Below are 11,462 nucleotides of genomic sequence, written 5' to 3' on the forward strand. Positions count from 1 at the left end.
TCAGGTCACAGAGAATGTCGCGTGGTTGTTAGTTTCCGACGGCGTCCAGGCCAACGTCTCCGGGAAAGATGCCAGCGCCTGCGGTGGGCAGCACTGGAATGTACACTGGGTAAGGTACGCCTACGATGTAAGGCAGGAAGGGTCTCGGGTATCCCACCACTAGCTGGGGCACAAGGATCGACGATGCCGGGCCCCGGATGGGCAAGAAGCCTCCCAGCGCACCGCCGAAGCCAGTCCCAATGCCAGCCCCGAAGCCACCCGTGAAGGGTCCCCCGAATGCGCCGCCGAATGGTGCTCCTCCAAAAGCTGCACCCGCTGTCAGGCTGGCGAACGGGTTACCAAATCGCACGCCATACGGGTAAAAGCCGATGCGCCGATTGTATACTGGGATTTGCCTCTCGACTCTTGCGCCCTCCGTTGCTTGCAGTTTGGGATGCGTTCTCACGTTCAGCTCTAGAAAAAGGACAGGAACAAACTGCTCACTCAAGCAGGCAGTATGGTTGCACAAAAGAATGCAAAAACTATTTGAACCGGGAGGGAGAGCTCCTTCCAAAATTCTTCCATAAATCAGTTTCCGGAGTCGATTTGCATCGTTACAAATAATGGCCGCCGTGTTACAGGGGGACAGCTATAACGAAGACATTGTGTGGGGTCCATTTAAGAATACACAATTTAAGGCTATCCTGGCTCTAAGGAGGGGGGGGGGGGGGGGGGCATTCAGCTTTTTAGCATATTCATTCAATTTATTTTATAAGTTCGCCACATACTGTCGGAATGACAAAGAGAAAGTGATTTAACAGCAATTTAAAGAGGGAAAACGTGGAGAGGTCGGCCAGCAGTGAGGTTCCCCTGGCCTGCTGTCCATTCCACACTGGGAAGTGAGATAAGGGAAAGTAAAGGGAGAGTTAGGGTTCGGATGGGACGTTGACGGTGTCATATTACAATGAATTGTATGAGGTGCTCCGGGGTATAGGTGAGACCGCGCACACGCTAAGCTTAACGCAACTCGCGTAGTTGAGGTGAAGTCCACCCAGTGTGTAAGCAGCCTTTGCCCCCTTGTGCTGCTTGACTCGCTGCTCTTGTGACGTATTTAGTTTTCGCCATGTAGAAGTGCTAGGGCTTGAAACGAGAAAACATGCACCCATCTAGACGAAAGTGGTCACCATTTTTTCTGTCTAAACCGGAAGGTCCCATGGCAGTAAGGTATGAACAAAAATCGAGTGGTATACTCCACATCCGCTTCCGATAGCTCCAGCGACCGTGACTGTCAAAGACGGGCAAAGAGGCTGATGCAGTGTCTCTTGCAGTGACGTTACTAATTGTGTGCGACGTTGCACAGCTGGGACGCGGCTTTAAAGAGGGAAGCTTCTTTTGTGGTGGTACTTGCATGGTGGCTTCAGTTAAAATAGAGCAAACGCAATAAGTAACCACGTGTTCTCCCCGTTCTAGAAAAGGCACATTGGGTGTTTCACTTCCGCTGGAGGTGTTCCAGAAGTAGTGAAGCTGCTGGCATGTTTTTTTAGCAGCATTTAAACACGAACATCCCACCCCATTCTCTATCTCTCTTTCTTCTTCGTATTTCTTATTGTTGCCCACACAGCAGCTTCGTAAAGTCTCACTAATGTCGTCACGTTAGCTTTGTCAGTGTATCGCGAAATTAGTGCTATATGGGGTTTAACACCCCTCATCAGCAAGTGGATTAAATAGACACCGAGGACAGCTATGTCCAAATACTGATGCCAGAAAAAGGAAGAAAACATTCTCTGGCTCATTCGAGCAATGGCAAACTTTCTCAGTGGCAGAAAACGTATTTATTACCGGGAAAATTGGATTTAAACATCTTCCCATCAGTCGACTCAAGTTCGATGACGTCCTTCTCGGAAATGACGGGTTGTCAACGCTTTAAATGTAGTGATGGTGTAACGTATCCTCTCAGATCGGCACTACCCCTCCCCCCCCCCCCCCCCCCCAAAAAAAAAAAATGGTGTTGGAGCACGCATGTCACTGGTGGAATCGGCCACTGGCAGCGACACCTGTATTTAGTTTCTTGCTCCTTTCTAGCCTATAAAACCTCTGTTTTCTGCGAGAGTAGTTTCTTTGTTTTTAGTCTCTCTTTAATCTGCAAGGTTTGCCTCAGTGGAAACACCAGGATAATTTCTACCCCAAGGAGATCGTTATCGTCCACTTACATCCTACGGCACGCGGCCATATCTGAATTCTGTCTTCCCTCCTCCCTCCCCCAAATGCGGCAGCTTTGGACAGGAATTAATCCCGCGGGTGTGTGCTTAGGAGCTAAACTTCAAATGTCACCGGGCCTTCGAGGTGCGTTTCTAGCTAAAGTAAGCAACGAATGCAACTAGCTTCTGACTTCCAAGACTAGTATAAGTCGCTGACTAAAGCAGCAGTCTACACGTTTATTACACATTGAAAGTGGTCCGGAGGGCAAATTAGTAGCTGCGGTCCCAAGCAGCGATAAATTTACTCTATTCCAGCGCACGAGGCTCATTATTTAGACGCTATAGGACACAGGTGATAGACAGAAGAACCGTTTTTAGCAAAGTAAGCTACAAAAATACCACTTGTGCCCGCAAAACGAAGCTTTGTAGTTCGGCAGATAGAAATCATATATATTTTATAGATTTTGTAAAAAGCTGCTCGGAGTAACGCACAAAAGTCGTTTGTTTAAATGGATTATGCAGCCAGGAGGACACAAACTGTGCGGAAAAATGACAGTCTGAACTAATTGTATCTAAAAGTCATACATGATTTTTTTATTCACTGCAGTAAGCATGCATGTTTATACTGGAAAATTGTGCGCAGTGATACTCGAAGACGTTTCTATTTTCTACAGTTTTAATAACGCGCCTTTGCCCTGGGTGGAACGAGGGGAACGAGAGGGCCACACAGCATGAAAGATAACCCAACTAGGGTTGAGGGAGAACCTGAGATATGCAAGTCAATTCAATTCGCCTCAAGAAGTACTTTGCTTTGGGCTAGTTGGTTCATGGTTGAAGTGGATTATGAAGACGGCGCGAGTGTGACGAGGACAAGGAAGGAACACCAAAGTAACAGGACAGGCGCCAACTTTCAACTGATGTTTATTCGCTCAAACCCTTTCATATTTATGAAGCACCCAAACCGTATCACAAAGGCCTATCACAAAGTGATCCACGTGGAGCACTCAGATCACCGGCGATATTGGTCACAGACATGGGAGGAACCAGTTAACAACGAACTGCAGTTCTTAGACTTAAGGCTTGTGTTCAAGAACGACCATATTTGCTGGTCGTACAATCCCAGATCAAAGAAAGGATTGCTACCTTTTGACAGTGCCCACTCGAAGCTGGTCAAAAGAGCTATAATTGCGAATTCCCTTCAGAGCGCTTTAGGAAAATCATGCCATCACATGATGTCGGTTAGCTTTGGCGCCCAAGTAAAAAGGCTGGAAGAAGCAGGCTACCCGCCCCCATTAATATTGGCTGTTTCTGAAATGTTGCTTCAGAAAGTGAAGAGAAAAAATGTTGAAAGAAACCCGGAAGTACGAAGGAAGCCTATGCCAGTTATTCCTTACATCCATAAAGTTTCCCATGGCATCAAAAAAGTTGCAAGTAAATTTCAGGTTCAAGTTGTGTTTTCTGCGCCTTCAAAACTTTCTAAGCTTTGCTCAATGAATAAGCCAGATAAACGACCGGTTTGCGCTATTAAACATCAAAATAAGTTCACCAAATGTAAGTCAAGAGTTGTGTATCAGATTCCTTTGAGCTGTGGTTTGGTCTACATAGGGCAAACCGGTCGTTGTTTCAATGAGCGTGCCAGTGAACATATGCGGAATGTTCGCAATCAGCATGGAAGCTTCCTAGCAGACCACTGCAAAGCCTGCCAAGGGTGTCGTCCGGAACTAGAAAAGACGATTTTTTTGAATACTGGTAGAGATAAAGTTGAGCGAGAAGTAGTAGAGGCTTATTTCATCAAGAAAGTAGGAAGTTTGTGCGTTAGCAAGCCGTCCATTTCAATCAGCGACTCTGAGGTGGCTTTTCTTGAAGGATTCCTGTAGATTTTATACTTTGGTTTTATTTATTCTTGATAGGTGTTGTCGGTTGTTTTCGTTTTACGTTGACGATGAGGTGAATCCCTTAGCTTTTAAACTTCTTTGCACGTTCTTTCCGAGTTTCTGTTGGTCATTTTTGTTTCCATTGTCACCTGTTCAAGCGTTTCTGTTGGTCTTTCTGATAATCTTTGTCACCTGTTTTTGTTATTGCGGTCGAAGGGAGGTTTACAAACACGTGCCGTGTTTGTCTAGGGCACGAGCGTATTGCTTTGCGTGGTTGATTTCAATTTGTGGTTGATATGTTTATTTTGTGTGTTTGTACACTCCGATAATCTTAGGACTCTTTCGAACAGGTCGCTTTTATATATTTTTGGATAGCGTGCTTTACTGTGATGAATTGCTATTATTTGTTTACTGGCTGATTACACTGTGAGGTTGTCTTGTCTGTGACCAATATCACCGGTGATCTGAGTGCTCCACGTGGATCACTTTGTGATAGGCCTTTGTGATACGGTTTGGGTGCTTCATAAATATGAAAGGGTTTGAGCGAATAAACATCAGTTGAAAGTTGGCGCCTGTCCTGTTACTTTGGTGTTCCTTCCTTGTCCTCGTCACTTTCGCGCCGTCTTCATAATCCACTTCAATTCGCCTAATTACGCACGCGAGACCTCGGCACTCGAGAGAAAGGTTCTCCCTGTCGTGACAGATTTGTTGCATATTGCTCTTCGCCTGACAAGCATGTCGAGCTGCAGCCAACGGTGGTAACTTTTGTTTTTGGCCAGATAACCTATCGCTCGAAGAAACAGCCCACGTCCTATCCTATCTGCACAGTGACCCTTCGGTGTCAGGGGCCAAGAACAAATTGTTATCAGAATCTACAGCTGTTTATTTCACGTTCTTGACAAGCGAAGCGCTATGCGCAATGGCTTCGTGACACCACGCATGGATAACTAGACCAATTTAAGCTGAAAGTTTAGACGGGCTTATCTCAGAACACATGCGCGGCAATAAAATTGAACAAAATATAGTAATAATGAAATAGCACTGCCTACAAGGTTTGCAAGATAAACATGCAGGCGAACGACAGCTGTGTTTAACAGCTGTATATTACCGGTACTCACCTATGTGGTAGAAACGAGGGGGCCAACGAAAAGTGCCCAACTTAAACTGATAATGTAGCGAGCTATGGAATGGAAAATGGTTGGCGTAGAGTTACGATACAAGTAGCATGGAGAGTAGATCAGGGAACAAACGCGAGTTAACTTTCTAGCGGAAATCAAGAAGAAGAAATGGACATTGACAGGGAATGTAGTGCGAAGCGAGAAAAACTGATGGTCGCTTAGAGTGGCAGAGGAAAGGGTAATAAAACAGGAAGGTAGGCAGATGAGATTAGCACGTTTGCGGGGGCGAGGTGGACGCAACTGGCGCAGGACTGGCTTAATTGGGGGGATATGGGAGAGGCCTTTGCCCAGCAGTTGGTATAGTCCAGCTAATGGTGATGATAACGAGGATGCCAACCACAGTGAATAAAAACTTCCTTAGGGAATTTTAGTTTATTACTGAGTTCACGATCTCAATTTTTTGTGCCATTTTGTACCCACCTTGCCGTATCACCAATTTAAACAAACCAGGTTCGGGTACAGCCCTTCGCACTGAATCTTTTCTTTTTTATTTTTATGAAAAACCCGGAAAGTCATATTTCGAACACCTAGTATGTTGGCAATACACTTCTGCGACATAGGGTGAATCATTGAAAAGAAGTAAGCATTTAGGTTCTACCAAGAGCTCAGGAAATGCAGTATCCTGGTGATTATCAAGATAACACATTCCCAACACACACACACACAAAAAAAGATAGAAACCAAGCAGGACTCGATCACTGCCGGAAGACAATGCGCCCGCCAAGGTTTTTGATTGTGCGGTTGTCTATTTAAGGCTCTGCTTACCTGGTAGTGACGCAGGTCTTGCGTCAGTGATCATTGGTGCGTGCGTTGCAAAACTGATGCCGGCGATGAACAAGAACCTGCATCGTGCGAGCATTGCTGTGCAGCCCACTGGAGGGTTGGCGTCATTCGGCTTCTACTGTCGATACTCACAACAGCCACTTTCAGCTCAGCGCACGAAAGAGGAGCGCGTGCTCTTTCACGAGTGCGCGAGTAGAGTTTGCCGCGGGCAGGCGGTCCCGCGAACCTATTTCCAAGCGACTATGAGTCGCCTGTGTCAAGAATGATTGTCGGTGACCTCTTTCCGTTCATGTGAGCTCGCAGTGCGGAGGCGCTCAGGTGCTGCGGTGTCAACTCCTTCATGCACTACAGTTTCACGAAGGAGAGGATATGTTGACATAATGTCTACGTTGCTCTTCCTCAACGTCTGAAGATATGCAAAACATTGTCGTTAATCCTCGAAAGCAACAGAAATTTATTGAATTTTTTGTGCACCGCAATTTATCACGCTCTTTGTCGCAACTAGCTCAATCTGTCAATGAAATAAAGTTTCCCGCAGATCAGCGCATATATCATATATATATATAGATCTGCGCTAAGCAATCTGAAACTCAAACAAATTGAGACTGGAACGCAATAACATCTAAAGAGTGTCGCCAAACTGCTATAGAAACTAGGCACGAAGGGAAGAAGAAAAGTACTTGTCCCTCCAAAATTCATAGCGAATACTGCGAGTGAAACTCCCAGTTTAGTCAAAAGGATTTCACCTGAGCGCACTGAGATCAGGCTGTATAAAATTTGTTCTAGCACGCAATACGAGAAATGTACAGTCTTTGCCAAAAGTTCAGACGCCAGGACATCTGCTCCTAAGCTCTGCTGTGGTGCAGATTCAGCATTAGTGGAAGTCCTTCCCGTTGGAGAGGGTAGGACAAAAAGTGTTCTTGTGAATAAGAGATTCGGAACATTGCAAATGTATTACGAGCAGCACAGTGTGGCTCACAAGCAAACCCTCGGGGCTCTAAACTTTTGGCAAAGACTACACGAACTACTCGCTGATTTCTCCGCAAAAATCAGACCTGTCTCTTTGCTCCGATACCTGACCGCGAAAGAAGGTTATATATTTTTAATTAATTTAACTAAAGCAAACATGAGTTCTGAAATGGCGAGGGTTCTCTAGCTTACCTCTTCTTTTTTTTTTTTTTCACTGTATGCTAATACAAATCCGTAGAAACTAACCCTGCTGTTTTATGTGCTGAACACACGAGTCTAGATATTCACCTATTAGAGTCTATTAAATGCACGAAGACGCAAATACTTGGGTGGATACATTAAAGCGCAATTCTTTCCACCTTTTTGCTCACGTACGTTCTTACCTACACTTACCTACACGAACGTGCGCGAACGTGCGCACGTTCGCGCACGTTCGCGTACCTACACTTGACCGCGGCGAAAAGCTGTTAGCGGCGCTTGAGTCGCGGTTTTCCACTCTCTTCGTCGCAAGGAGCAACTGTAGCCATTTTCAGGCGCAAACATCATTCAGGCAAACTCGCAACTCTCGTAAAATATATTAGGAAACGAAAAAAGCATACACGAAAACCTGCGTTGTAAGCATTGAATGAAATGGACACAGAAGTGCTGAATATTTTCAGCTGCTTTTCATTTTTACCAGGTGTTTGGTGGGCAGATATACAGTGCAGGAAGAAACTACTATTTAGTAAAGGGAATGTGAGAACATAATTGTTATGGGCTACACCACCGCTTCCCGCCTTGCTACATTAATTTCTTCAGCATTATTTCTCCAAAAGTTGGATAACTATTTTCCTCTATAGGATGGAATTAGCATCAGGGCTATTATGTGTGCAAAAATAGATTTTCTTTGTTGCGCCTACTTGAAACCACACCAAAAAAGTAGAAAAAGTCTGCTAAAGTGTGCAACAAGTGCCGACCATAATAATCCGATAATCAAGTGAAAACAGAGAAAAAGTGATCCGGCCTCCCTTTTTCAGCGTTTCAACCCAATAACAAACCTTTCGCGAATTGTTTTTTTTTTCTTTTGCACACATCATCGTATGTCATTGTTGCTCGACATGAGGACACAGTTCTTGCTTCAACGATGCTAACGCCAACTATGCAGCCTATACGCTTATAGAAAGGACTTGAACTCGGGCACTCTAGCCCTGCTGGCTGCGCGCAGAGAGCCTTCTTGGTGGCGTCACTGCGTACGTCCTGCCGAGACCAAGCTCCGTGGACCGCTGGACCACACGCTCCCGTCCCACGGACACGCGCTTGGGCAGTGTGGCAGGCTTGACGCGCACCGCCGCCCTGTCGTCCGTGTGCAGGTACATCAGCGCTTCGTTGTTGCCGACTCCGTCAATCGCTACTTCGCCGCCGCCCACGTCGAATCCGCCGCCGCCACCATTACCGACGTCGAAACCTTCCCCTTCGTCCACGATGACAACCGTGCCGTCGTCAACGGGAACGTAGACGGGAACGTAGACGTACTGAACACCACCGAAGCCGCCACCATAGAGGCCATCCAAGACCCTGCTGTAAAGGGCGGTGGTGAGAGCGTTCAGGCCCACACCATATCCACCACCGCCCCCATAGCCTCCATAGCCTCCATAGCCTCTGTAACTGCCTCCGTAGCCACGATATCCTCCGGAATAGCCTATGCCCCTGTAGCCTCCGTATCCACCGTAGCCGCCGCGATATCCGCCACGCATACGGCCGTAGCCATACGTTCTCTTCGATAAGTGGTGGGAGCTAGTTGAAGCAACTGAAAATGCCACAAAACACATTTTTCAGAACTGTTGTGTCGTGCTTAGCAAACTGCCTGCGAGGTTACTACGGTTCGCTTTGAGAGAAATAAAAATAGCAAGTTCTCACCAGCATCAAGCAGAGCACATGCCAAGAGCATAACTATGAGCCGGGCCATCTTTGTGCGACCTCTGTTCGAGCTGCATCTGCCAAGGTTACAGTCTGCTCACTATTTGCGTGACAAAACATGCTTGCTCAGACGACAGCTGGACGGCGCTGTTCTGTAAGAGTTGCGTGCGTTCTACAAGGCTAGCAGACGACAATAACTTACCTTGCTCTCGTTCTCGCACCTTATAATTTGCGATAGAACACGCGAACAGGCAGCTACGAGTAGCAAGCAATCGGTCCTTTCGGTTGGCTTAAAGAAAAACTGTGTGAGACATACCTGGCACACACCGAGACGCGACCGCACGGGAGCCTTTCCCCGCACAACACACGCATTCCCCTGGTAGAAGAAAGTAATCCCGTAGACAGCAGGGGCGCGAAACAAGTAAGTCTGCCGTTTGTATTTTTTTTTTCTGCATAAACCGACGTTTTTGTTTCTTATGCGATTTGCTTTGACTTCTAATGAGAAACGTATGATATAACTTGACTTTCACTACTCAGATATTTGTCCGTCTGTGGGGAAGTAAGGTAACTATGCCTTTTTTCTCAGCGGTTTTTATTTCACTGATCACTGCTGCATGATAAAATGAACAAAAATGTGACGTCATCTTCGTGATGCGGCCGGAGCCGGTGTCGTCCCCGTCGGTTGGACAGGATTTACGTAAACTGGGTAATGATAGCCGTACCCGTATGTGTAGTAAGGATAGTAAGCGTAGCGGTAGTATAATGGCGAATATAGCCCTGGGTAACCATACAGCCCTGAATAGCTATACAGTCCCGAGTACAAGTACGGCAAGTAGAGCCAGCTTAGTGCCAGAAACGGCCAGATGTAACGCTTCCGCCGCCGTAAAGTCGTATTTCCCGCCTCTCGCCTGAAACGATTTCTTCCAATCTTCACGAGGAAAGAGGGAGGTGTGGTTGACTGCCACCAAGGATGTGACGTTTCGCTTGGAGTTTGTTGCACACGACCACCCACGTGCCATGGCGGCACATTAAGGTGCTCGGCAGGGACCAAACTTTCAGCGTCATCATAATTCATTACAAAATTGTAAGACAGCGCTTTCTTGAAAAGCATTGTTTTGGTGAGTTTCGACCTCACAGACAGTGGGTGCGCTTGAATAGCGTATTCATTGATCATGCTTCTTCTGTTGCTTCGCGGTGCCTGTAGTTCTGTAGTGTCCGCGCTGACAGCGAACGGCTGCTCGTCCGGGTATGGAAATTTTCTTACATCATTCGTTAGCAGACCTGAAAGAAACGAAAGAGAGGGAATTGCATATACATGTTAACACAAGACAATGCAAAATTGTTAACAACGGAAAAGGGAAGACTGAAATATTGTACCCTCAAGGTCTTCGCTCGCTTAGTAAACCAAAGATTAAAAAAAAAAAAAACTATTCACCAATGCGCATCATCATGGTCTAAATTGTTGCAATTACCTTTCTCTGCCAAAGAGTGTGAAAACTACGAAGAACGTCGTGGCATGCATTTTTCCAACACTGTGTCTTAAAATGACAAACTTTGTACTGAATGGTCAGGGGGTAACCTTCGCCGCCTAACCAGCGCAAATATCAACGCTTTCTAAAAGGTAAGGCTGCATTCCATATCGAAGCCGTCATTGTTCGAATTAGAAAATCTCGAGGTGATCTAGTTCGAACATTGACAAATTTGTTGCGAAATACATGTCACACATCCGTAAACTCAGCATTCAGTATTATAGACATTGAAACATCTTCTCATGTACTAACCTGTTGCCACCGATGCGGTGGTAACGAGCGCCCCAAGAGAAAGCAGAATACACTTCATCGCTCGGAGTCTGGCGGCACTCCGCCTGCAGCTGCTGTGCGCTTTCCGACTCTGAGACACGTCCACGCTAATGGGAGCCTTATATGCGGGACAAGACACCGTTACTCTAGTTTGTGGGTCTGCCACTGATCTAAAAGTATAATTGTACTGAGTTTGAACACGGCTGCCGACCGAATAACGCGAATGTATACACCAGGAAACTGCTTTTATGGTTTTATTATGCAGCTCCGCTATATCGCATCTCATGGCATCACAAACCGAGGTGCAGTCTGGTACTCAGGCAGCTTTACTATGGCAAGATGTTAATGGAAGGTTAGAACATTTGGTTTTTCTATGAACGCGTTCAAAAGAGCGAAAACATACTTTTTGATCTAAGTGAATCTATATTAAGTGCTTCTATTTTTCTCTTTATTTTGCATCAACATTCCGTGATCAATTAAATTTGTTGTTTCGTTTTTCTACAAATGTCACGCCATTGAGATACAGCCAGCTGAGCGTACATGGCACACAATCTTTATCTGGTGTTTATTCGCTTTCCAGTTCATTTCCTTTGTAAACAGAGATTCCGTGTCTGTTTTTTTTTTTCTTTTGCTTGGCCGAAGGACGGACAGGTGGACTTTCAACACTGTGCTGTCTCTTTTTTCCGTAAAACACAAAAACACAAAAACACCTAATTAAGGTTCGGCCAGTTGCTACTTCTATGTTTCTTTTTTTTTTTTTCAATTCTCTCATTTTCGTATTTTTGC

The 11,462-nt window shown here is 45.8% G+C and overlaps 2 protein-coding genes across 2 annotated transcripts; both read right to left on the bottom strand.

Moving 5' to 3' along the window:
• Positions 1-28: 28 nt before the first annotated feature.
• Positions 29-6,088, bottom strand: LOC146203994 (uncharacterized). Its single transcript, XM_084586087.1, has 2 exons — positions 5,995-6,088; positions 29-453 (listed from the first exon to the last, which is right to left on the bottom strand). The coding sequence occupies exons 1-2, from the start codon at positions 6,086-6,088 to the stop codon at positions 29-31; spliced, it is 519 nt and encodes a 172-aa protein (XP_084442213.1).
• A 2,074-nt stretch (positions 6,089-8,162) lies between these two features.
• On the bottom strand, positions 8,163-8,926 carry LOC146203995 (uncharacterized). The gene is made up of 2 exons (XM_084586088.1): positions 8,878-8,926; positions 8,163-8,767 (listed from the first exon to the last, which is right to left on the bottom strand). The coding sequence occupies exons 1-2, from the start codon at positions 8,924-8,926 to the stop codon at positions 8,163-8,165; spliced, it is 654 nt and encodes a 217-aa protein (XP_084442214.1).
• Between the last annotated feature and the right edge of the window lie 2,536 nt (positions 8,927-11,462).

This window comes from Amblyomma maculatum, chromosome 1 (assembly GCF_055883805.1).
Source record: "Amblyomma maculatum isolate TAMU_Amacu chromosome 1, ASM5588380v1, whole genome shotgun sequence".
In the NCBI taxonomy this organism is placed as follows: Eukaryota; Metazoa; Arthropoda; class Arachnida; order Ixodida; family Ixodidae; genus Amblyomma; species Amblyomma maculatum.